The sequence below is a fragment of the Mastomys coucha genome, unplaced genomic scaffold (genome assembly GCF_008632895.1).
Source record: "Mastomys coucha isolate ucsf_1 unplaced genomic scaffold, UCSF_Mcou_1 pScaffold22, whole genome shotgun sequence".
In the NCBI taxonomy this organism is placed as follows: Eukaryota; Metazoa; Chordata; class Mammalia; order Rodentia; family Muridae; genus Mastomys; species Mastomys coucha.
In genome coordinates, this window is record NW_022196905.1 from 96065928 (window position 1) to 96092628 (window position 26701).

The window sequence follows — 26701 nt, forward strand, 5'->3', positions numbered from 1 at the left end:
CCCCCCCCCTCTCTCTCTCTCTCTGTGTCCATCCCCTGATAAGTTTTCATGATTTGCTTACAGGAATATCAGCGATAGTTTATTCAGGAAAGTATGGACATCTTGCCAGCAGTTACAATATTGAAGAAAATGTTTCCTATTCGCAATTTTTCTTGAAAACTTGGAAGATTTTCCCCTTGAAGAAAACGGAATTCGAAAGTCTTCCCTTGCTGTCTGTCTAGCCAGCAGGGCAGCAACAAGCTGAGCTCAGAAGCCGCCTGCCCTGTGGCAAGAATCATGTCCCTTCCTCTCCAGTCTGCACTTCATATGTAAATATTCACTGGCTTGTTTTGATTGTTGATGCTGCTTACTTGATGCCTAGATGATTGTGCTTGGACTCACAATGCCCATCCTTCTCTGTCCTGGGATAGAGGGGGTGGTCATAAATACCTGTCTGTCTCAGTACGAGGAAGAGTGAGGCCATAAAGCCTGCCTTGCATGATACTGAAATGCCTGGATCCATAACGCCTGTCTTATTCATGATCTTTAAATCCTAGAACAGACGTCAATATGTCAAGAACTATTCACAACAAAAACAAAACAGCAGGCCTACTGGCCTGATACACTCACCTTTAATTCTAGCACTGGGGAGACAGAAGCGGGTGGATCTTTGTGAATTAGTCTACAGTGAATCAGGACAGCCACTGTCCTGAAAAGCAAACCTGGGTCATATGCAAGAACAAGAGCTCTTAACTTCTTTTTTTTTTAAAGATTTATTTATTATTATATATAAGTACATTGTAGCTATCTTCAGACATACTAGAAGAGACATCAGATCTCATTATGGATGGTTGTGAGCCACCATGTGATTGCTGGGATATGAACTCAGGGCCTTCAGAAGGGCAGTCAGTGCTCTTAATCACTGAGCCATCTCTACAGCCCCAAAATTACCATTTCTTCTTTTTTTTTAAGATTTATTTATTTATTGTATGTAAGTACACTGTAGTTGTCTTCAGATGCACCAGAAGAGGGCATCAGATCTCATTACGGATGGTTGTGAGCCACCATGTGGTTGCTGGGATTTGAACGCAGGACCTCTGGAATAGCAGTTAGTGCTCTTAACTGCTGAGCCATCTCTCCAGCCCCTGCTCTTAACTTCTAAGCCATCTTTCCAGCCCTTGGGATTGGCTCTCCAAAGAGTGGTAGCTTTGATGCAAGGTAAGAGGCTACTAAGAAAAGAGGTAACAACTCATTCCTGCATCACAGACTGGCTCTTTTTTCAATTGCCCAAGTTTCACAGAAGTTATAAGATATGCAAAGCCCAAGACTGTACATTTAAATACTGCTACATCGTGGTACCTCTCATGAAGCCAGGCAAGGAGAAGATCCTGAAGTGCCTGTTGAATGTCTTTTAAGAAGCAGTGCTTAAATAAAACACTAGTATCCAAATATGCTTTATTGGATTCAAATTCTAGAAAACTTTGTTCATACAAACTCAGTTTTTTCTCTTTATTTGCTCATTCCCCAGCCGCTCTGCAAATATAAATTTTCCTCACAGTTAGGCCGTCTTTGTCCCTCCATGTCCCCTTCATGCACATGTGCCACACCTGCTCCAGGTCCATTGTAGAGAGAATATTAGCCAGAAGGAAAGTGGCTTCACATTTTTTTCCAGAAGAACAAAAGCAAAGTAAGTCTTATTTTAAAGTACCAAATGATTTTTAAAAAGTTAAAAATAAAGTGTCACATGAAAATGATAAACGACACTTTATCGAAAACTGGTAACTGTAGTTAACAGAAATGAAATCTTAATCATTTTCTTAACCAGAAAACAAAAATTGCAATTTCTCATTTTAAAAGAACTTCTTTCTGACCTTCATTTTGAGAAGTCTCCTTGGGATCTCAAATGTCTCTTCAGAACGCTGCCTCTCACAAGAACTGTCCTCTTCCGCACGCAATCTTATAAGCATTGAAACGCGGAACACAAAATGACTCAACTCCAGATGCGTTTTCATCTACTTACAGGGAGGGCTGCTGAATGGGACACAAAGAACAAGAGTGTAGCAGGAACCTGGGGGCTCTCTCACGGTGTCCACCGAGCTGTGTCTAGAAAAATTGGCCCCATCGCCCATAGACACACTGCTGTGTCTACTTGGCACTTTGAAAGAATCAGAGAGTTTCATCCCCATGGATGCTGGAAACAGGTTCAGCTTCAACAGTACGTCGGGTCACTTGGGCTGAAGTGGTCTTCTCAGGCTGACTTTCTTTTCCCTCAGTGAAACCTGGATTTCCTTACACACATTCTCCTGACACTTCAGTTTTGCTAGGCGCTTTGCTTCATACTCCTTTTCAAGCATCATGGCTAAAAAAATAATAATAATAAAATAAAGCAAATGAAGCCACCTGAGCAGCATTTCTACTTGGTGCCATCTCAAAGTCAAGTAGCACACAGTGGGTGAACACTGTTGAGGAATTAACTTTACTGAGAACTGACAGGAGACATGGGTGTGGATAACAAACTTAAAAATTCTTGTGGTAACTAGTAAAGGGCACAATCACTAAGTAATGAAAGCAGAACTTAACTCACATTGCATGGGAGGGAGCTGGCATTCCTGTTTGGTTTGGCTTGCCAAGAGATTCAAAGGACTACCGAATGCGATTTCTCCCAAGAATGGCAGCTTGATGTTGGTCAAGTTGGTGTACCAGGTTTTTGTGAGCTCTGCAAGGTCCCATGGTTCCTGTCTGAGACAAAATTTTATGCCACCATGTGATGTACAGACAATGTCTTGCTGGCTTCCCCTCCACTTTTGCTAATGGAAGATTTTTCAGAGTTATCATCATAACAAGGAAGAAAATCCTACTAACTACCTCAGAGACCTACTGGTCAAAGTCCAGGTTTGTCCAGTGCAGCAGCCTACAATTCCAGCCAATCTACAAACAAGATTGTGAACAGGAACTATAAGCTACAATGTCTGTCTGTCTGTCTTTATTATTTATTTATGTATTTGTGTATTTATTTATTTATTTATTTATATTGACACAGGGTCTCATTAGGACAGCCTAGCTAGCCTTGAACTTCTATTGTAGATCAGGCTTACCTCAAATTCACAGAGATCTGCCTGCTTCTGCCTCCCAAGTGCTGGGTTTAAAGGCATGCACCACCACATCCAACTACAATGTCTTTTGTGGCTGATCAAATAATGTCTGAAGCTGGATATACTAATCCCATGAATGGAGGGACACAACTTGTCCCTCCTAGTACTTGGGAGGCAGAGGCAGGAGGACAGTGAGATTGAAGACAGCCTAGACTGTACAGTATGTTCCAGAGCAGGCTGCCGCACATGGTAGAACCCTGTCTCAAGAAACAACAGAGGGATAGGGCTGGAGAAATGGACTCATGGTTAGGAATACTTGTTGCTCTTTTACACAATCCAGGTTGAATTTCCAGCACCCACAGAGCAGCTCACAACCATCTGTAGACCCAATTTCAGGGGCTCTAATAGGCATACAAGCAAAACATTCATATACACAAAGTAAAATAAATAAAATAAATAAAAATGAAATAACAACAAGCAGTTGTTTGGAAATGATGAAAGGGTTCCATGCGTAAAGGTGCTTGCTGCTAAGCCTGACTACCTGCGATTCACCCCCCAGGACCCAGGAAGTCATCACTTCCTGAAAACTGATCTCTGACCTCCACTCATGAACATACACAAATATATGTAAGTAAATAAATATTTGATTTTTTAAAACAAAACATAGGGGGCTGGAGAGATGGCTCATCGGGTAAGAGCACTGACTGCTCTTCCAAAGGTCCTGAGTTCAAATCCTAGCAACCACATGGTGGCTCACAACCACCCATAATGAGATCTGATGCCCTCTTCTGGTGCATCTGAAGTCAGCTACTGTGTACTTACATATAATAAATAAATCTTTAAAAAAATAAAATAAAATAAAACAAAACAGATGTGTGCAATAATGTAAGAGATAGATGTTAGGTAGATGAATGGAGAGAGATAACAGATAGATAGATTGACACATACATAGATAACACATATAATAGATGATAAGTAGATAGATGATAGATGATAAGTAGATAGATAGATACATAGATATATAATAGATAGATATGTAGGTAGATAGATAGATAGATAGATAGATAGATAGATAGATAGATAGATAGATAGATAAGAGAGGGAAAGGGAGAGGAGGAAGAAGGAGAGGAGGGAGAGGAGGAAGAGGAGGGAGAGGGGGGAGGGAGAAGAGGGAGAGGAGGGAGAAGAAGAAGAAGAAGAAGAAGAAGAAGAAGGAGAAGAAGAAGAAGAAGAAGAAGAAGAAGAAGAAGAAGAAGAAAGCAATTTTTAAGGCAATACAACAGAGTGCAACTTCTGCACAGCAATGCTTCCATTATCTGTTCTCTGTATTCCAAGCTACCAGCAGGTCTTAGACATCTTGTTTCATTGGCTAGCCCCCCACCACAATAGACAGATGTGCATTGTGTCGTAGATGTAGGCATTAGAGCTAAGACACGATGTGCAGAGATGCCAGGCTTGGAGCTCAGAGCTTCAGACTGAAAAGTCCACGTTGATATACACTGCCTACCCAAGAGGACAGGAAGCTAAACTGATCTTTTGTACCAGCTTAAAAAGTATTCTTACACTGGACGGTGGTGGTGCACACCTTTAATCCCAGCACTTGGGAGGCAGAGGCAGGTGGGTTTCTGAGTTTGAAGCCAGCCTGGTCTACAGAGTGAGTTCCAGGACAGCCAGGGCTACACAGAGAAACCCTGTCTCAAAAAACAAAACAAAACAAAACAAAAAAAAGTGTTCTTACACCGATATGGTTAGTACATTTGTACACTATCACTGTGTTTTAAGATGGTAGTAGTAGGGTTGGAGAGATGGCTCAGTGGTTAAGAGCACTGACTGCTCTTCTGAGAGTTCTGAGTTCATATCTCAGCAATGGCATTGTGACTCACAACTATCCATAATGAGATCTGATGCCCTCTTCTAGGGTGTCTGAAGACAGCTACAGTGTACTTGGATATAATAATAAGTAAATCTTAAAAAAAATAAATAAAAGATGCTGGGCGGTGGTGGTGCATGCCTTTAATCCCAGCACTTGGGAGGCAGAGGCAGGTGGGTTTCTAAGTTTGAGGCCAGCCTGGTCTACAGAGTGAGTTCCAGGACAGCCAGGACTATCCAGAGAAACCCTGTCTCAAAAAACCAAAAACAAACAAACAAACAAAAAAACATGGTAGTAGTAAAGGTGCTTTTGAATGACTAAAACTAAAGAATGATACACAGACATAAATATGTATTATGTGTATATAGACACATACACACATATATACAAATGAAACCCATTACTTTAGATGCTAACCTAAAAAAAAAAAAATTTTAGAATGTCTTTAAACAAGGTCTAAGATACAATGTCTCCCAGAGCATAAGCATATGACTGTGGTTTGATCAGCCTAGAAACCTCTGTTTTCTCGTTTCAAAGTATTACTTCAATGTGAAGACTTCCTAGAATTGCCTATTAGCTTTAACTGTCCACTTGACATAGCTGGGATTGGCTAAGAAGGGATCCTCAGCTGAGGAAGTTCCTAGACCACAGGCCTGTGACTGTATCTGTGGGAAATGGGGCCCAGTCCACTAATGGTTGTGCCGCTCCCTGGAAGGTGATCTGGGATAAAGCTAGTTAAGCATAAGACTGAGAGCCTGCCAGCAAGCAGTGTTCCTCCGTGGTTTCTGCTTCAAACTCCCGACTTGAGTTTCTGCCTCGATTTCCCTCAATGATGACTTGTGATCTGAAAGTGTCCTGGGAATGAAGCCAACTAAATCCTTCCCTCCCCTGAGTGCATATTTTAATTTTTCAGATTTTATATTGGTGTTTTGGTTGCATATATGTCTATTTCATTCATGCTTTGTGCCCATTTTTCTGGAGGGGGGCGACAGATCTAATGAAATAGGAGTTAGGGACTGTTGTGCGTGCGCCATCACCTTGTGGGCACTGGAAACCAAGCTCAGGTCCCTTGCAAAAGCAGCAGATGCTCTTAATCCATGAGCCACGTCTCTAGCCCCTCTTCATATATTCTTATAAAAGTACCATTTGGGAAGATAGATCACCCATTAAGAGCACTAACTGCTTTTGCAAATAGGACCTAGGTTTGGTTCCCAGCATCTACAGAGAGACACTAACAAAAACACCATAACTTCAATACCAGGGGGCTCAACACCGTCTTTTGGTCTTCATGGACACCTGCTCAAATGTAGTGTACATACAGAGGCAGGTACAAACACAAAATAAAAATAATTTTCAAGTAGTCTTTTAAAAACAAAATCCAGATCCATCGAAGTGCTTTCATATACCTCAGTAACTTGATGCAAACAGAAGTGCCCAGCCCCTGTTACAAGCTCCAGCCATGGTATTGTCATTAAAGTGTGTGTCTGTGTGTGTCTGTGTGCGTGTGTGTATACTTACATTTTATAACAGCTGCCCTTCAAAATGGTTTGTACTGTGTTCCTTCTTGGCAAGCCATACGCCATGACAAATGATCACAATAGTTTCCTTACATAGGAACCTGATGTAACATCTGTGCCGCTCTATTCACTTTGCCTGAAAGAACAGCAAGAGGCCTAATTAACAGCTCTCATTTGAATATTTTTATCACTGGACAGTGGTGGCGCACGCCTTTAATCCCAGCACTTGGGAGGCAGAGGCGGGTGGGTTTCTGAGTTCGAGGCCAGCCTGGTCTACAAAGTGAGTTCCAGGACAGCCAGGGCTATACAGAGAAACCCTGTCTCAACAAAACAAAACAAAACAAAACAAAACAAAACAAAAAAAATGTTTTTATCGCCAAATAATCAGAGCCCAGGAGAAAGCATTTTGGGCTGTCAGGGAGTACATCGTAAACATTCACTGGACCTGAACCACGAACATAAAAGCTAGTTCTGTTCATTTCCAGGAAGTAGCTCAGTCAATTCAGCGACAGTCTAAAGTGAGGGAAAGCCAGGCGAGGGTCATCCGGAGCAAGACTGCAATTGGCATCCCCGCACCCAGGCACGGAAGGCGGTCACTGAGTGCGCCTGAGTCCCGTCGCCGGGTCTCGTAACTGCGCACCCTTGTGGCTGTGGTGGGAGTAACGACCCGGCCGCACCGGCATGGAACCCTAGGGGTGCAATGGCCACCGAAGGGCACCGCCCTTTCCTGCTCTCAGTTCCAGACAGAACCGGCCGGGGCACTGTAGCAAGTGCCTGCCTCGCCCTCCCAGCCCGTGCCGCTCCCGGAGCCACTGTACCCCTCAGGGCAGCCGCGCCCCGGCCGCGCCCCGGATCCAGGGCACCGCGAGCGCTAGGTGCACATGGCCGCGCCCTCGCTGCGGTCCCGCCGCGGACACGCGCCCGCTCGCTGGCTGGAGCTCCTACTTGCTCTTGCGCCTGATTGTTCGGGCGCCTGGCTCACCTGGCGTTCACCCGGAGCCTACCCTGCGTCACCCGGAGCCTACCCTGCGTCACCCGGAGCCTACCCTGTGTCACCCGGCGCCTCAATAAAGGGCTTTGTGTATGCGCGGGGCGCAGACCCAGCACGCCTAATGGAAGTCACTTCGCTCGAGTGGGTGACAGTCGCTGTCCCACGCCCACGCTCGAGGATCCGACGACAGTCCCGTGTTCCTGCGAAGAACAGACGGACTCCATGCAGGCACCTCTTAGGGTCCCAAGCAACGGTGGCGCTATGCGGGAGGGTTTTACTAGAGCGATCCCTTGCTAACTAACACCAGGACCTTCCCTGTGTCCTTCCTCCCAGCCTAAATGACTTCATAAAGCAAAGAGGATATCATATGTATGTTTCAAGGGTCATGAAAACTAAACACTAAGCCTGCGAGCCTCTAGCCCACGGTAAGAGCCAGATTACATCATTGTGAATTTAGTAACAACGCTATGGAACAGATAACAGGTTCTGTTAAGAGGAAAGGAATGAAACTCAGTATTTATATTAAGTCCAGGGCAAGCCTTTAAAGTTAAATACTCTAATCGCTCTACCTGTCGCTGTTCTTTTTTGTTTTGTTGAAACAGTCCAGACTGGCCTAGAACCACTAGCCTGGGCTACATAGTCTTGCTTGTAGCAAGACTATTTCAGCTTCCCAAGTACTAGGCTGGAACTACAGGAAAGGACCACCTGCCCTGCCTAGCAAATTCTCCTAGGGCAAAGAATGAACACACACACACACACACACACACACACACACACACGCCAGGATAGTGATCTATCACTGAGCCTAGAATGTCCCGGAAAGCGTGTCCGGTCTGCCTCCATTATCCAAAAGAAAAAGAAAAAAAAAAATAAAGTTATGGGAGGGAAAGAAAGCTCTGACGAGCTGCATGATGGGATCTCTGCCAGCAACTGCCAAGCTGGCTTATCTGTAGAAGATGCTTCTGTGCCTACAAGAAACTAGAAGGTATAGAAGTCTGACTCGTCGTGTCTGTAGTCCAAATGGGAAGTGTATGTGCCACAGGGGTGAAGCTCCTGATGGACCACGTGACCAGCGTAGTAGAGTTCAGCCTGATTTGATTTTAATTAGCATAGATGGAGACTGCAATGTGCCCAACAGCCTAACTTTGGTTCCAAACACCCATGTGGTGGCTCACAGCTATCTGTGACTCAGACTCTTGAGTATGCTGCACCCTCTCCTGAACTCCGAAGGCATCAAGCATGTATGCAGTGCACATATGTACACAGTCTTGACTGAAACTCCATAGAGACCCAAAGCTAGAAGCAATAACTAAACAGCTCCAGGATTTCTGGCTGTCAGAAAATAAGACAGATTTAGGATCTAGTTCAATTGTTTGGTGCCTGGTGTTGAACCCAGGGGCCCTTTGGGTTCAACGCCTAGCCCCAAAGTGACTCTTGTGGCAGCATATGCCTGCACCCCAGCATTCAGGAGGCAGAGGCAGGAGGACCAGAATGTTGAGGTTATTCTTAGCTACAGAGCTAATAGTAGACTAAAAAACATGTGACCCTGTATCAACAACAAATACAATGTTTATTCGTTTAATCCATTAACTGTTGGAGTAAAGGTTATACAACATATAATATACCATATCTTATTGTAAGAAGATACCTTTAGAGAAAAAATGCAAGTTTATTTTTAAACTTGCATTTATTCATGTGTGTGTGTGTGTGTGTTTGCCTATGTTGGGGAATACACATGCTATGGCATGAGTGTGCAAGTCACAAGGCAGCTCGTAAGAACCAGTTCTCGCTGGGCAGTGGTGGCGCACGCCTTTAATCCCAGCACTTGGGAGGCAGAGGCAGGTGGATTTCTGAGCTTGAGGCCAGCCTGGTCTACAGAGTGAGTTCCAGGACAGCCAGAGCTATACAGAGAAACCCCATCTCAAAAAAACAAAAAACAAAACAAACAAACAAAAAAGAACCCCCTTCTCTCCTTGCACACTACTCAGCTCCTGAGGACTAAACTCAGGTCCTCAGGCTTGGCTGCAAGCCTTTAATCCCTGAGCCATCTCACCAGCCCCAACCTCATTTCATAATTACGATTAAAACTAAGTGCTTACACCACAGAGGAGATGCCATGATCACAAGGGTGGCTTTCCTAGGGTGAGGCTTATCCATTGTCCTCTGGACATGCTGACCCCAGCGAGTTCCCCACTGTGAGAAAGTAACTGCATTGTTTATGGTAGAGAACTGTATTCATATTTTCACCTGTTAGAAGAGGAGGAGGAGGAGGAGGAGGAGAAAGAGTAAGATAGAAATGAATAGAAACCACACTTTTGTAGACATTCTCCCTGAGAGGATCTTGTGAGCTCTCACCCAGAGCCACTTATAACCTTTAAACACTGTCAGCAAAGAGCATGATGCCTCCGGACGGTATCCTTCCTTCCAGGAGGAAGAAAGCTAAACATCCAAGGAGGCAGAGGAAGGCCTTCTGGTAAAGATTTACAAACAAAAAACACTTTCTGAAATTCTTTTTGAAAATACCAAACCTGTGCTGGAGAACTATCAGCAGCGAAGGACAGCTGTCGCTCTTCAGATCTAGTCAGTTCCTAGAACCTGTCTGGTGGCTAACAACCACCGGTAACTCCAGTTTGAGGCACCCACGCCCTCTTCTGGCCTCTGTGGGCATTGCACATATACAGTACACAGATGTGCATGCAGAAAAAATACTCAAATACATAAAGTTATAAGGGCTGGAGAGATGGCTCAGCAGTTAAGAGCACTGGCTGCTCTATGGAAGGACCCAGGTTCGGACACTCATAGCCCTCTGTAACTACAGTCCCAAGAGATCTGGTACATACATACATACATACAAGGGAAACACCATACACATTAAAATAAAGTGAAATATGTTTAAAAAATAGAAGGAAAGGAAATACCAAATTCTAGAGGGGAGGGAACATAAGCATAGGCAGTAAGAAAAGATAATGAGCTAGGAAAAAATGTAATGACATGCATATTAAGAACCTGAGAGGAACCCCATTATTTGTAAGCTAACTTAAAAATAATAACCAAATTCTCCCCCTCCCTCCCCTCCCTCTGCGTGTTTAAGCTCATCTTCACCCCTATCTCTGTATCAGTCTCCCTATTTTGCTGGTACCTCATCCTCTTCTTCCACTTAGATAAGACTGTGTCTAGTCCATAAAGTTAGCATTGGCCTTTTTGTTTATGTGAACACCTCTGCCACCTAGTGTTAAGTTGAAGTTACAAAGAAGAATGCAAAAGAGATGAGACTGTCCAATCACAACATAACATTTACCAGGCTCTAAATGCTGTTTGATAGACTGCACACATTGGCTCATTTAATTATCATATATTGATGGCATTATTAGTTTTGTGATTTTGTGATGTTTTAATATTTATTTGCTCTCTCTCACGCGCGCGTGTGTGCCTGCGTGTGTGCGTGTGTGTGTGTGTGTGTGTGTGTGTGTGTGTGTGTGTGTGTCTTTGTGTAAGTGCTGGTACCTGAATTATCAGGTCCCCCCATAAGTTACCAGTGAGCTGCCCAGTGTGGGTCTTAGGAACTCCATCCCTGCAAGAGCATTCATTATGTGCTCTTAACCTTCAAGCTCCTTGTGATGGTATTTTAGAGAAGAAAACACATACATTTTGAGCATCAGTAACTTCAAATGTCACAGTACTAGAACCCAAGACCACCTTATTCTGATCTTTGTTCTTCTATACCTACCACATTGCACACTCTCCCCAAATGACACTCTGGGCAACGTTACAACTTGCTGTAAGTTCAGCTCCAACTGCCCTTTGCTGTCATGAGACTCCCACATGTGTACACTCACCCTGATTTCCAAGACATTTTACTTAATATGTAAACTACAGATTCAGCTTCCAAATTTTTATGGATGTCTCTAAAACTCCCCACGTATTAATTGCATAACTTTTGAAGACAATGGTGAAAAGATACATCCCATAATTTTAAGGCCATCAACTAACAGTCCTTACTCCACACTGTGGCTTTGCACTGGTCATCCTTCTTCATACAACAACAACAAAAGGTTGCTTTTGTTTTTTTGTTTTTAAAGATTTATTTATTATTATGTAAGTACACTGTAGCTATCTTCAGACACACCAGAAGAGGGCGGGTGGTTGTGAGCTACCATGTGGTTACTGGGATTTGAACTCAACTTCAATCAGTGCTCTTACCCGCTGAGCCATCTCACCAGCCCCCAAGTTGTTTGTTTTTAATGTATGAGTGTTCTGTCTGTGTGTATGCTAGCATGACAGAGGAGGGCATCAGATCCCATTACAGATGGCTATGAGCCACCATGTGGTTGCTGGGAATTGAACTCAGGACTTCTCAAGAGCAGATAGCACTCTTAACCACTGAGCCACCTCTCCAGGTCCCTCATTGTTTAAGTCTGTGCATGCCTGGCCCTCCTCTCACAAGGGTAGCCATCATTTTCTGTGGATCAGTCCCAAATAGGATTCACTAGCCAGCCTGGGCTTCTAGCTTGCTAGGATACTATGCTCCCATCAGGTGGAGGAACTCTCCCATTTGACCGATTGACCATTCTGATAAAGATTTCAACACAATCCAAATATCCTCCCAGCCCTCAAGCTCTCTCTCTCTTTGCTATTCTTCTTTCTTTCTTCCTTCCTTCCTTCCTTTCTTCCTTTCTTTCTTTCTTTCTTTCTTTCTTTCTTTCTTTCTTTCTTTCTTTCTTTCTCCCTTCCTCTCTCTCTCTTTCTTTCTCTCTTTCTCTCTTTCTTTTTTTGTTTGTTCTTCGAGACAGGGTTTCTCTGGGTAGCCCCAGCTGTCCTAGAACTCACTCTGTAGACCAGGCTAACTCAAACTCAGAAATCTGCCTGCCTCTGCCTCCCAAGTGCTGGGATTAAAGGTGTGAGCCACCACTGCCTGGCACTCTTTGCTATTCTTAAAATGATCCAGCATTGCCTGAGCCAGTCTTGGAGCAGAGTCGTCAGTCATTTTTACAGCATTTGCTGACATCTACTTACTCCTCGGAAGCAGTCATTCTGGACCTCTTCTCGTGACATCCTGATCTTCACAGATCAGTGGGAAGGAGGTGATATTTTACCTGGTGTTGATAAGGAAACAGAATTTAAAGAGCCATAGCACTGCATGAGGAGTATTGGTTGGTTCTCAGGGTGGCACCTTCCTCTGCCATGGAAGCTGTTCCTGCTCTGGTATGGCACATCAGAAGGGCTCTGTCCTTGAGTCTCTCTGAGCATTAGGGCTGAGAAGAGGGGAAGAGGCCTGACATCATCACACATCTCAATACATGGGCCTCTGGGGACTCACAGTAACATTTCTCCTAGATGTATGGAGTCAAAAGACTTGTCTGCCTCAGTATAGGTGAAAATCTCATTCATGCTAGCTTATGAATTAGGACAAGCTGGAGAAGAAATCCAGTCACTAAGAGCACTAGTTGTTCTTACAGAGGACACAGGTTTAGCTCCCAGCACCTGCATCAGGCAGGTCATTGCTGTCTGGAACTCCAGCTCCTGGGGATCTGACACCTACTTCTGGCTTCCATGGGTATCTTCATGTATGTGGTACACACAAAAGCATACAGAAAGTGGGCACTGGAGGCAGGCAGATCTCTGTGAATTTGAGACAAGCCTGGTCTACAAAGTGAGCCCCAGGACAACTAGGGGCTGTTACACAGAGAAACCCTGGCTCGAGAAACTAACTAAAAGTATATTCTAGTAAAAAAAAAAATCAGTAGCTACATCATTAATGAACTTACTAAGAAAGTAATTAGAAAACATATCCCACCAACAATGGGGGAGAAAGGACCTGGGATAAATTAAAGTAACCAAAGAAGTTAAAGATGTCCCGTGAACACTTTTTGTTTGTTTGTTTGTTTGTTTGTTTTTGAGACAGGGTTTCTCTGTGTAGCTCTGGCTGTCCTAGAACTCAGTATATAGACCAGACTGACCTCAAACTCACAGAGATCCCTCTGCCTCTGCCTCCCAAGGCAGAGATTAAAGGTGTATGCCATCACTACCTGGTACAATGGAAACTTTAAGACAATAAAAAAAAATTGGGGGGAGAATTCAAGTTCTCTTGAATTGGCAGAATTAATACTGTGAAAATGACTAATTTACAGGTTCCATGAAAAGCCCTTCAAAATTCCAATGCTATTCATCCTAGAACTAGAAAAAGACATAAGTCACATGGAGACAGTAGGAGCCAGAATGGCAGAGCAATCCTGAGCAGGAAGAAACTGCCAGAGATGTCACAGTGCCTAACCTCATACTGCAGTCATTCATGGTGACAGAGACAGAAATGTAGGCCACTGGAACTTAGCACTGAACCCTGAAATCAACACGGAGTTATGGCCATCTAATTTTTGATGAAGGAGTCATAAATATATACTGGAGTGGAAAAGCCTATTCAGCAGATAGTGCTAGGAGAACCTGGGTATTCTGCCTGTAGAATGATTAAACTGCATTCAGTTTTCTCTTTCTGCACACACGCGCACACACACACAGACACACACAGACACACACACACACACAATTCAACACGGACTAAAGACCTTAATTTAATGCTAAAGCACTGAACTTGCTAGCAGAAGATGTAGGGCATTTCAAGATACAGCCACAGACAAGGGGCTCCAAGGAGGTGCAAAGAAGCAGAGAAGCCAAGAATCAGAATGAGATTGCAGTGAAGGAAACCCAGTAAGCTAAGCAGCTGGTCCACAGAACACGGAGCTTACATAGACAGGAAGTAAGTATTTAGAATATACATAAAATTTCTGAGTTCGAGGCCAGCCTGGTCTATAGAGTGAGTTCCAGGACAGCCAGGGGTACAACAGAGAAACCCTGTCTCGAAAAACAAAAACAACAACAATAATTTAGGATATACATAAAGATCTGCAAAAATTAAACTCCAACAAACTCTGGGGCAAAGTGGTACATATCTTTAATCCCAGCACTCAGGAAGCAGGTGGAGGTGAGTTAGAAGCAAGCCTGGTCTACATAGTGAATACCTATATAGCCAGGGCTAGAGAGAGAGACCCTGTCTCAAAACAACAACAAAATAAGTAATTATGTAAATAAATAATAAACTCCAGGCAGGAGTGGTGGAACATGTCTTTAATCCCTAACACAGAGGTAAACAGATCTTTGAGTTCAAGGCTAGCCTAGTATATAGACTAAGTTCCAGGACAGCCAGGGCTACACAGAGAAACCCTGCCTCAAAGAAAGGAAGGAAGGAAGGAAGGAAGGTAAGGAGGGAGGGAGGGAGGGAGGAAGGGAGGGAGGAAGCAAGAAAGAAATGTTTTTAAAAATGGCTGCCAGTTGGTGGTGGTGCATGCCTTTAATCCCAGCGCTTGGGAGGCAGAGGCAGTCGGATTACTGAGTTCGAGGCCAGCCTGGTCTACAGAGTGAGTTCCAGGACAGCTAGGGATACACAGAGAAACTCTGTCTCGGAAAAAAAAAAAAAAAAATGGCTAACTCTAGAGATACCTTTTTTTTGGAACTCACTCTGTAGACCAAGCTGGCCTCGAACTCAGAAATCCGCCTGCCTCTGCCTCCCAAGTGCTGGGATTAAAGGCGCATGCCACCACCGCCCGGCGAGATACCTATTTTTAAATTTTTTAATTAAAAAGAAAAAGTGGCATAATTAAGCAGTGAAGAAGATTGCTCATCTTTCCATCTTTGCCAGCATTTAGTGTTCTTTGCTTTGCCTGTCTGTCCTTTCCTTTCCTTTCTCTTCCTCCTCTCTCTCTCTCTCTCTCTCTCTCTCTCTCTCTCTCTCTCTCTCTCTCTCTGTCTCTCTCTCTGTCTCTCTCTCTGTCTCTCTCTCTCTCTCTCTCCTCCTCCTCCTCCCCCTCTTCCTCCCTTCCTCCTTCCTTCCTCTCTCTCTCTCTCCTCCTCTTCCTCCTCCTCCCCCCCATCCTTCTCTCTTCCTCCCTCCCTTCCTCCCTTCCATCCCTCCTTCCTTTGAGATAGGGACTGACTATGTAGCTCTGCTGTCCTGGAACTTCAAAGATCTGCCTGCCTCTACCTCCTGAGTGCTGGGATAACAGAAGTGTGCTGCCACTGCCTGGCCTTAAAACCTTTTTCTAATGTAAGATTTCAGATTGAGGTCCTAATAGCTGGGGGTGAAGCAACCTAGAATGAGCGAAAAATGCTTTCAGGAAGAACCAGTTTCTTCGATACAAGAGAAGTGCTGATCCACAGTCTTGGTCCACACTGTGCGATCACTGTGAGGATAAGCACAGCGTGGGCAGGTGATAGCTGTGCTTCTCCAAGCGGGGCAGACAGTACTCAAACCATGTCTCCTGCAATAGCCTTCGCACTTCCTCTGTGCCAGGCATGGTTCCAGCTCAGTCTAGAAGCAGGTTTTACAAGTGGCAGAGGGCTTCCTCCTGGTTGGGCCTCAGAGAGACAAAGAAGTGCTCTAAAGGGAAACTGGAACACTGAAGAAGGCCAGGGTGTCTGGGCAGAGCTGGGTGAGGTTTAAAAAGTGTGGAGTTGCTAATACGGAGCAGTTAGTTGAGAGACTGTCCTCAGTGCCCCACCCTGCCCCCGCCTCACACTGCTCCCTGCGGCACTGTCAGCACTCTAGACTTAACTTCTGTGAGCAGGTGTTTGGTTTGGCATGGCAAGCAAGGCTTTGGCATTGGAGGAGTAGTCTAGTGACGTGAGATTAGCTCCAGAAAGACCAGAGTCCCTGTGCCCAGGAAGGCAGTTCCCAGCACTGCTCAGTCTTCCTGAAGTTGGTGTTTTGTCTTGTTTTTTCAAACTCTTCCCAGGGCTTTGTTTTTTATGTGCATGTGTGTCGGCCTGATTGTATATATGTATACTTTTTGTGTACAGGTGATATGGATCCAGAAATGGGTATTGGATTTCCCAGAACCGGAGTTATAGGTTGTTGAGAGCCACTTGGTGTGGGTTTAGGGAACTGAACATGAGTCCACAGCAAGTGTTTTGACCTCTGACCCTGCTCCCAGCACTGGCATTTCACGGGCTTGACAAGATAACAGATAACGTTCAGGGGCAGACAGGACTATCTCACATAGGCCCTCACCAGCCCCAAACACCTCTGAGAGTGTGTCGGCTGGCTGACCTTGAGAATATTTCCCAGGAAATGCTCTGCTCAGCAAGCAGCTAAGCATGGACCCTGAGGGCCAGGAAGGGACAACTTTCAGATCAATATTTATTAGTGGGGAGGATCCGCACTTTCCTCTCCTCCTCTCTCCAGGGGGCCCTTGTGGCTTTAATGTAGAGATCAACAATGCATGTCAAAGGACAATTTCTGAATGTCCTGACAGTCAGGCAGGGAATGAGTTTGAAATAGAGACTTCCAGGCCCTGCTCTGGGTTCAACCAGTCTGGGACAATTGGAGAACAGAATTTGTATTGTCGTTTTATTTGTTTGCTTGTTTGTTCTGTTTTGTTTTTTAAATATATAACCCCATCCTCTTTCAGAGAATGTTGAATGGTCATCTAACCAAAAGTAGTTGGGAGACAACTGACCAGGACTAGCACCCCACCTGGAGTACCACAGAAATATGTAGTCTCTGGCCCTCAGGAGTGTTCACTTTTTGGTGGTTGCAAGTGAATGAGACAGGACTTTGTGATGTAGCCCAGGCTGGCTTGGAGTTTACTAAGCAGCTCCCAGCCATCTGAACTGTAATTTTGCTGGGGCAGTGGTGGTACACACCTTTAATCCCAGCATTTGGCAGGCAGATTTCTGAGTTCAAGGCCAGCCTGGTCTACAGAGTGAGTTCCAGGACAGCTGGGGCTACAAAGAAACCCTGTCTCAAAAAAACAAAACAAACAAACAAAAAGGCAGCTTCAAGCCTTTCACACACACACACACACACACACACACACACACACACACACACACACACACGCGTGCACGCACGCACACACACACACACTCCCATGGCACACACGTTGGTTGGTGGTGGTGTCTGGACACAGATGAAACGGTGGAGGCAGAGTAGGTGACGAATACCAGCAGGAAGAGGTTTGATAAGGGAAACTGAGGCAGAGGTACTGAAGGACTCAGTTGTAGTCAGGGAAAACTCAAATTCCTAATTCTGGTTTAATTCTCCTTCTTCTCATGCCCCAGGAAATTAAGCAAACTACTTCTATTTCTCTATTTCAAGCACCCTCTTTTTTTAAAAAAAAGATTTATTTATTTATTATTATAAATAAGTACACTGTAGCTGTCTTCAGATGCACCAGAAGAGAGCATCAGGTCTCATTATGGGTGGTTGTAAGCCACCATGAGGTTGCTGGGATTTGAACTCAAGACCTTCGGAAGAGCAATCAGTGCTCTTACCTGCTGAGCCATCTTACCAGCCCCAAGCACCCTCTTTTTAAGATTTATTTATTCATGTATTTTATGTATGTGAATATTCTTCAGACACACCAGAAGAATGAATTAGATCCCATTACAGATGGTTGTGAGCCACCATGTGGTTGCTGGGAATTAAACTCAGGACCTCTGGAAGAGCAGTTTGTGCTCTTAACCCCTGAGCCACCTCTCTGACTCCCTGCCCTGCCCTACCCTCTTTCTTTCACAGAGCCATAAGCAGCACAGGCCAGGCTCAAGCTTACTATGTGGCAGAGGATGACCTTGAACTTTTGATCCTCCTGTCTCCACCTCCCAAGGGCCACCAAGTCTGACATTTTTTTCCAAGTGTGGTCTCATTCTGGCCCTGGCCAAACTGGAATTCCCTGTGTAGCCCAGGCTTGCCTCAATTTCCATTCAATCCTCCTATCTTAGACTTCCAAGTACTAGGGTTACATACAAGTGCGAGTCACGACCTCCTTCACTGCTTTTGTGTTTCTTTCTCCCTTTCTTAGCCCTGTCTCTCCTTAGTAAATACTGACTGAGGTATGTGCTATGCATCCTCTGATGGAGAAGCTGGAGCTCCCAGGATCTAAGAGCAGAGGTTAGATCAGAGGAGTCATGAAGGGACCTCCTAGAGCAGTGGTACAGGAAGTCAGACCCCGCAGTCAGGGTAGTCAGCAGTCTGAGATACTCTCAGCGGGGCCTGTGCGTGGGAAGAAGAGCCGGGCACAGAGAGGGGCAGGGAGAGGGCGAGGGCGGTTGCAACCCAGTACCACCTTCATCTATTTCAAAATGGCAGAGAACAGAACTCACTAGCCTCTGTGTCTCGATTCAGAATTTCCTATACAGTCTCAGAGACCTGAGGACATCCTTGGTATGAGAGTCTCAGCTTGACCAAACTAACGATTCATGTGAGGAGCCAGGCCAAGAAATTATGAAAAGCTGGGCACAGGGGCATGTGCCTTTCATTCTAGCACTCAGGAGGCAGAGGTAGGAGAATCTCTGTGAGTTTGAAGCCAGTCTAATCTACATAGCAAGTTCTAAGACATCCAGAACTGAAAGGCTGGAGAATCTTAGAATTTAAAATGAGGGCATTTAATAGAAATGTATGTATAATGTATAACCTTTACCTAAAAGAGGGCATGGAAAACCCTCTGTAACAAGCCAAAAATGTGGAGTAGCCAGTTCTAGGAACTTGGCTAACTCAGAGCCTCAGGGCTCTGGTTCCCAAAACTTGCCCCTCTTGACTGATCCACAATGAGGGCGGAATTAGGAATGAAGGTCTACTGGTTTACAGGCCCTCCACCCTGCTGAAGCTCTCCACCCTGCCAACCGATAGATAAAGATTATATTCTTAGAAGGAATATGTTCCCCTCCCTAACTGAATATCTTGGGTTGGATCCCTCTGAAATTTTCCACTGTTTTTATATTATGTTTCCTTGGTAACCCTCTCCTCGCCCCCAGCTTGTGTTTTTCCCTTTAAATACCCCTCACTTCTTGTGTTCGGGGTCGAACTCTGGCCAGCATGGTCACGAGATCGACCCCGGTACCGGCCTATCCCAAATAAACCTCATGTGATTGCAGCAAGTTCGATCTCTCGTGAGTTATTGGGTGGTCGCATCATCCTGAGACTTGAGTGAGGGTCTCCCCAGTTCTGGGGGTCTTTCAGAACCTCATAGACCCTGTCTCAATAAACAAACAAACAAACAAACAAACAAATTAATTAATTAATAAAAGAAATAATGAGAATTCCCTGGAGCCAACATTGCTGAGGTAGGTTATCAAAGCACAGTGTGAGAGAACATGCTCTTCTGGGTCCCGAGCTGTTTACGGCTCCTGACCATCCATCTTGGTGGACTCTGGTACCTGCACTATGGGTTTCCCACCTGTGAGAAACTGGTCTCATGAGGCTGACATCAAAATAGTGATCACAGAGGCGGTGATGAAAGACAGTCAGCAAGATTTCATACCTTAATGTAATACAGCAATGACCAATTTCTTTTTCTTTTGAGGCAGGGTCTTACCATGTAACTGTCTAGCCTAGAACTATATGTGGACCAGGCTGGCCTCAAACTCACAGAGATCTATCTGCCTCTACCTCCTGAGTGCATGGTCTTATAGTGTGCACCACCACCTCTGGATAATTACTTCACATTTTAATCTGATTTTTTTTATCAGATACAGAATTGTGAGGTATGGGACTGCCTATCTGTCCCATGAAAACAATTACCAGTGTGAAGAAAACACATACCCTTCCACCATAACTTATATCACCTCAAAACTACCTTCCAAAATATTTTTCAGATTTCTCATAGGATTTGAAATAAATAAATAAATAAGGTCCCAACACCAGGAGTAAATAGTACCAGCAGGACTCAGGCATTCGAGAACTCCTTCAGACTAGAGACACAGGTTCCTTCCAGATTGGTCCAGTACCTCGAGCAGACCTTGTGTGCAAACTCTACGCACAACACCCAGAGGAAGCTCCACTCTCAGCTCCACTCTAACACGCCTAGGATCCCAGAATCACAGGAGCTTGGTCACACCAGAATCTCAGGGGCCCAGAGGCAGCTTGACTCCCAGGAGCTCTGACACCCAGGATCTCAGGATCCCAGGATCCCAGAATCACAGGATCACAGAGACAGCTTTACCCTGAGGAGTTCTGACACAACCAGAATCACAGGAAGGACAGGCTCCAGTCAGATTTAGCAAGGGCAGGTAGCACTAGAGATAATCAGATGGTGGGAGGCAAGCATAAGAACATAAGCAACAGAAACCAAGGTTACTTGGCATCATCAGAACCCAATTCTCCCACCATAGCAAGTCCTTGATACACCATCACACAGGAAAAGCAATTTTAGATTCAGATCTAAAATCATTTCTCATGATGATGATACAGGACCTTAAGAAGGACATAATTAGCCAGGCAGTGGTGGCACACGCTTTTAATCCCAGCACTTGGGAGGCAGAGGCAGGCGGATTTCTGAGTTCGAGGCCAGCCTGGTCCACAGAGTGAGTTCCAGGAGAGCCAGGGCTACATGGAGAAACCCTGTCTTGAAAAACCATAAAGAGAAATCACAAAGGGAGACAACCCTGGAGTTAGAAAACCTAGAAAAGAGATCAGGAGTCATAGATGCAAGCATCACCAACAGATAGAAGAGAGAATCTCAGAGGCAGAAGACACCATAGAAAACATTGACACAACAGTCAAAGAAAATGCAAAAAGCAAAAAGATCCTAACCCAGAACATCCAGGAAATCCAGGAGACAATGAGAAGACCAAACCTAAGGATAATGGGTATACAAGAGAGTGAAGATTCCCAACTAAAAAAAGGGCCAGTAAATATCTTCAACAAAATTATAGAAGAAAACTTCCCTAACCTAAAGAAAGAGATGTCCATGAACATACAAGAAGCCTATAGAACTCCAAATAGACTGGACCAGAAAAAAAAATTCCTCCTGCCACATAATAATCAAAACATCAAATGCACTAAACAAAGAAAGAATTTTAAAAGCACTAAGGGAAAAAGGTCAAGTAACCTATAAAGGCAGGCCTATCAGAATTACACCAGACTTCTCACCAGAGACTATGAAAGCTAGAAGATCCTGAGCAGATGTCATACAAACCCTACAAGAACACAAATGCCAGCCCAGGCTACTATACCCAGCAAAACTCTCAATTACCATAGATGGAGAAAACAAGATATTCCATGACAAAACCAAATTTACACAATATCTTTCCACAAATCCAGCCCTACAAAGGATAATAGAAAACACCAACACCAGAAGCGAAACTCTAGAAGAAGCGAGAACTCTAGAAGAAGCAAGAAAATAATCTTTCAACAAACATAATTCCACCTCTAACAACAAAAAATAAACAGGAAGTAACAATCACTTTTCCTTAATATCTCTCAATATGAAAATTAATATTGCCAACATATCCTAATTGATTGAAATTCAAAAATATGAGGAATTAGAAATTTGTTGGCTGTCATCCAGTGCTCTCTCCAATTTGGTAATTGGAGAAATAAGTCTAATATTGTACAATCCATATACACTTTCTGCTTGTTTGTACCTGATAGTGTTTGGCTGGGTTCCATGTAATAGTCTTGAAATCATGCTTCTCCTATCTTAGCCTCTCTATTAGTAGGATTGTTTATTTGATGTTTTTACACTATACTATGGTTTTCAGAACAGCTTACATATTTCAAAAGTATTTATACAGCCAAAAGAAACGTAGACAATTAATTTGGGAGGTGGCTTGTAAGAGGAGAGTGAGACTGAATGCTTTGCTTGACATTTGTAACTCTTGTATCAAGTTTGAAGAAGAGGACATTATAAGTTACTCTTTCTCTGAGATGAATGCTTTTCAAAATCATCAAAACCAATGAACCAGATTCTTACCCTCACCTAATGTCTGTGCCACCCTCCAAGCAGAACCATTTGTTCATTGAAACAGTTGATGAATGACTTCATGGTAGACCATCATAATACCTACACCATTTCTTAAATGAATGTAACCTGTTCTCTGTGGGCTGAGAATGAAGACAATCACTCAAGTCAAATAGCTTTGACGATAGCAGGAAATCTGTATCCAAATAATCGAGCCTACAATTCATTTCTTGGTGCAGCAGAACTATCAACTCTCAGCTTAGCTGCTATGGAGATAAAATCCTTTGGTGATGTGAGGGTCATTGAAGTACAGTCTTATTACAATAAACTGCAATGTCTAAAAATTGTTCTTATTTTGGGCTTGTACCACAGTAAGAGCCAAGATCTTAAGCTCTACTAAAAACAAAACAAAACAAAACAAACAAAAAACTTTATCTATTTATGTTCATTTAATAACATGCATCATTTTTATGACTGGTATAAAAATATATTGTGTTGAATATAGTTTAAAAAATTAATTTGAAAAGAAACAAAATAATTAAATAAATAAATGAAACCTCAAAATAAGGGAAAGATGTAATTAAAGCCATATAATAAAATCAAACTCTGAAGTTCTATAGTCTTAATTTAGCATTCATCACAACTCTTTAAGTCAACTTGATTTTTTTAAAATACCATAACTTTGAGAGAACTAGATTAAACTAAAGAGTTTACTGGTTTATCCTCTGGGCACAGGGCAGAAATGCAGCCAGCCCTCAGGAAAAACTGAAGGCAAGAGAAGTCAGCTCTCACTACTCCATCCATCTCCCAGGATCGCCCTCTGCCTTCACTATTGGGCACTGGTTCCTTCTCCTACAGCTGGACTTTGCTGTTCTTCAGTGCACAGGATGGAAGGGATACAGCTGTTCTTCTGGACTCTGAGGCTAGTTTGAAGGGCATAGGAACTGGCTTTCTGTCCCAACACCACAGAGGGAGAATCTCACTGCTTAAACTTGGCGATGACATTTTTTCCCTGAACCAATCAATCTTGATTTGAGGATGGAGACTTCGGGTGGAAGCTTCGGTAGAAGCCGAAGCCAGGATCTCACCCAGTGATGGCTGGAGACCCTTCCTAGAGACGGGGATGGTGTGGGGACAGGGATTCCATACTGTGCGCTTGCCTGAGACATGACTTTCTTTACAGACAGAGGAAGGATAATATGGCACTCACCTAAATCCAATCCAGAGATACAAGGTTTCCCAAGAGGACTCAAAAAAAAAAAAAAAAAAAAAAAATCAAGACTGTCTACAGCTTCCTACGGAGACTAACAGGATGAGAGGGAGTCTATAAGAAGTCCGGGGCCTCAAGGTCTGGGCACTGGGGGCTGTAATTAAGTCAGAATCAATAGTTAAGCAAAGTACTTCCTGGAACATAGTAAACATCGTTGATTGCCTTCCTATCTCCCTCTTCCTCGAGCCACATCTATATTTGGGTATCTGCTCCTCTCCACCCAGTTTGTGTAGACTCTTCCTAAACCCTTGTGGACGAACTGTGACTAGTCCAACACCCCCTTTGTCCCTGATTGTGTTAGGCATGACAAGATGGCATATTCCATCCAGTGAGACAGGCTATAAAATCACCTGTAACTTCCTGAGGAAGATTCCCTAAAGCCTAAAGAATCTATATAGAGACAGACATCGATTGTCTTCCTCTCCATTGTCTCTGCCTGGATAGTGGATATGCCTCCCAGCACACAGGAGGCAGAGGCAGGGGGTCATGAGTTCTAGCCCAACTTCCAGTGCTTGAGGAATTCCAGTGAAAAGCCAAGCAGGTGTGGTGACCACATGTGTTATGCACATAACCTACCCACATATACACATGCCAACGCTGTCATCTATCAGTGAGTCAAGCTGTTTGGAAATTATCCTGCATTTAAAGCTTTTATGCCAGGTAGATTCTTACGTTTAAGCTTCTTTGAACTGTTTCTCAATCATTTGAGGCTGAGGATCTTCTACCTAGAACAGGAGGGGCTAGAGAGATGGCTCAGCGGTTAAGAGCACTGACTGCTCTTCTAGAGGTCCTGAGTTCAATTCCCAGCAACCACATGGTGGCTCACAACCATCTGTAATGGGATCCAATGCCCTCTTCTGTCTGAAGACAACTACAGTGTACTCATATGTATAAAATAAATAAATCTTCAAAAGGGGATAGGGAGGTAAACTTCCCTTTCCAAAAAAGGAAAAAAAAAAAAAACCTGTCTCTAACTAGAACAGGAGGTATGGAGGGGGAAAACAAACAAGCAGAAATCTAACAAAGCAAGCAAGCCGGAGGCCATATGCCAACCCAGCAGCAACCTGGAAGCTAGCCAACAACATCACATAGGGAAATACTAAATTATCATTCAAGCACTCCAGAAAAATAAGAATATTTTGGTAAATACAAACGTCAAAATGTACTTTCATGGAATCCTTTCTAGGAATCTGCTTATGGTTTTAAAGAGAAATGTCCCCCATAGGCTCATGTGTCTGAATAGTTGGTTTCCAGATACTGTGCTGTTTGGGAAGGCTATGGGACCTACAGGAAGTAGAGCCTGGCTGGAGAATGTGGGCTACTGAGGGCACGCCATGAAGTTTCATGTCCTGTTCCCCTTGTTCTCTCTCTGCCTCCTGACCTCAGAGGCCATGCAGCCAGCCAGCTCCTGTCCCTAACACAGCACCTTCCTACCATGAGGGACCAGATCTAAGCCGTGAGACCAAATAAGCCCTCCTTCTCCTAAACTGCTTCTGGTAGAGTACTGGGTCATAGCAGTGAGAAAACTTGACATACTATGTGCTTTACCAAAATGAGGGAAAACACCAAATCAATAAGAAGGGGGTCCAGTAACAAGACTTCCCTTTTGAGCAGCTAGGAGGTTCCAGCTGGTGTTTGTGAACAAGACTGAGAGAGCAGTGTGCCAGCAGAGAGCTCCCGGGTCCTCAGATGATTTCTTTAAGATAAAATGGGGGAGATATCTGATGTATTGAAGATGACAAGAGGAGCTTTCCAAAAGAATCTGCATATGGGAGGAAACAGAACAGTGCAGAGAGAAGCAGCCTGGTTCCACCCTGCATGACCCAACCTGAAATACCATTGAGATGAGTATTGATCTGTGTAAAATTGTGTGTGGATGGTGTGCGTGTGCGTGTGCATATGTGTGTGTGTGTGTGTGTGTGTGTGTGTGTGTGTGTGTGTATGTGTCCATAGCTGATGCCTGGAAAAGCTGACAGGAACTGGGATGTAGCCCAGTAGTGTAGCACTTGAACAAAAAGAAAGTTGGGCTTCATCCTGGCACCATTCATTAATTTGCTGCATAAGCATTACATTTGGAGATGTGGGGGGAATCCCATAAATAACCACCAAATAGGAACAAAAATTGTGGGGCTGGACAGAGGGCTCTGCGAGGAAGGAGGAGCACATGATGTTGATCCAGGGGACCTGGGCTTAGTTTGCCCATCGGGCAATGCAGAACTGACGTCTCTCGGCACTCACATGCACACGCCTGTATACAGCCACTTACATAATTAAAAATAAAGCCTTTTTCATTTTGTTTTTGTTCTGGGGTAGGATCAGATCTCTCTATGTAGTCCTGACTGTCCTGGAACTCACTATGTAGGTCTTGAACTCAAACAGATCACCTGCCTCTGCCTCCCAAGTGCTGGGACTAAAGGTTGGGACTAAAGGCACGATGCTCAGGAAAAATGAAAAATCTTGAAGAAACAAAACTACGGACTCTAAAGAAAGGATAATTGGGACTGGTGAGATGGCTCAGCAGGTAAGAGCACTGACTGCTCTTCCAAAGGTCCTGAGTTCAAATCCCAGCAACCCCATGGTGGCTCACAACCACCCTTAATGGGATCTGGCTCCCTCTTCTGGTGCGTCTGAAGACAGCTACAGTGTACTTATGTATAATAATAAAATAAATCTTTGGGATAGAGCGAGCAGGGACTGAGCCAGCAGGGTTGACCAGAGCAAGCAAAAGTCCTAAAAGTCAATTCCCAACAACCAGATGAAGGCTCACAACCATCTGTCCGGCTACAGTGTACTTACATAAAGTAAATAAGTAAAATCTTTTTTTAAAAAAAGGGAAAGGGAAATTGCTCTAGGCAAGGGACAGGATGAGAAGAGGCTGCTTTTTATCTCACAGTCTTTGGGGGTCTTTGTTTCTCTGTAAAAAGGCTTCAGCTTGGTATGAAAAACAATTCTGACACAATTTTAAAATAAACAACCATTGTCAAAGAGAAAAGGAGCAAGACGTGTGTCTTGGGTGGAAACTTGCAAATGCCCATCTCAAAGTGTGGGGTCTAAAGCCAAGACTACAGCCCCACAGTCAAATGTTCTCCCAGGGTACCAGAAGCCCTGGGTCTGAGCCATGCCACTGGAAGAAACACAGCCCAAGCATCAGCGTGCTCGGAGGGTCCAGAGGATGGAACATGAGGTCTCTATTGGATAAGCAGACAGGATGCCCTGGCACTAGCCTGCCTACAATAATCCCAGCAGACAGGAT

At 44.2% G+C, this 26701-nt stretch overlaps 1 protein-coding gene and 1 pseudogene across 3 annotated transcripts; one reads left to right on the forward strand and one right to left on the reverse strand.

Annotated features, from left to right (window-relative positions):
- Positions 1-1474: 1474 nt before the first annotated feature.
- On the reverse strand, positions 1475-7753 carry CUNH4orf36 (chromosome unknown C4orf36 homolog). 3 transcript variants are annotated; one of them, XR_004110548.1, is made up of 5 exons: positions 7277-7452; positions 6460-6594; positions 2564-2718; positions 1851-2338; positions 1475-1633 (listed from the first exon to the last, which is right to left on the reverse strand). XR_004110548.1 is itself a non-coding variant. In XM_031342196.1 (4 exons), the coding sequence occupies exons 2-4, from the start codon at positions 6522-6524 to the stop codon at positions 2205-2207; spliced, it is 354 nt and encodes a 117-aa protein (XP_031198056.1). In that variant the 5' UTR covers positions 6525-6594; positions 7505-7753; the 3' UTR covers positions 1475-2204. The 3 variants fall into 3 exon arrangements, 2 of the variants coding, with proteins under 2 accessions (XP_031198056.1, XP_031198055.1); XM_031342196.1 differs by lacking the exon at positions 7277-7452 and adding an exon at positions 7505-7753 and having other exon boundaries at positions 1475-2338; XM_031342195.1 differs by having other exon boundaries at positions 1475-2338.
- Positions 7754-9540: 1787 nt separating this feature from the next.
- LOC116071490 lies at positions 9541-9695 on the forward strand (annotated as a pseudogene).
- The last annotated feature ends 17006 nt before the right edge of the window (positions 9696-26701 follow it).

Coding starts and splice junctions, on each gene's coding strand:
- CUNH4orf36 (XM_031342196.1), bottom strand. CDS start 6,524: ATGGCGTATGGCTTGCCAAGAAGGAACACAGTACAAACCATTTTGAAG. Junction 2,719..6,459: donor AAGGGCAGCTGTTATAAAAT/GTAAGTATACAC, acceptor ATTTTGTCTCAG/ACAGGAACCATGGGACCTTG. Junction 2,339..2,563: donor CCAGCTCCCTCCCATGCAAT/GTGAGTTAAGTT, acceptor TTATTTTTTTAG/CCATGATGCTTGAAAAGGAG.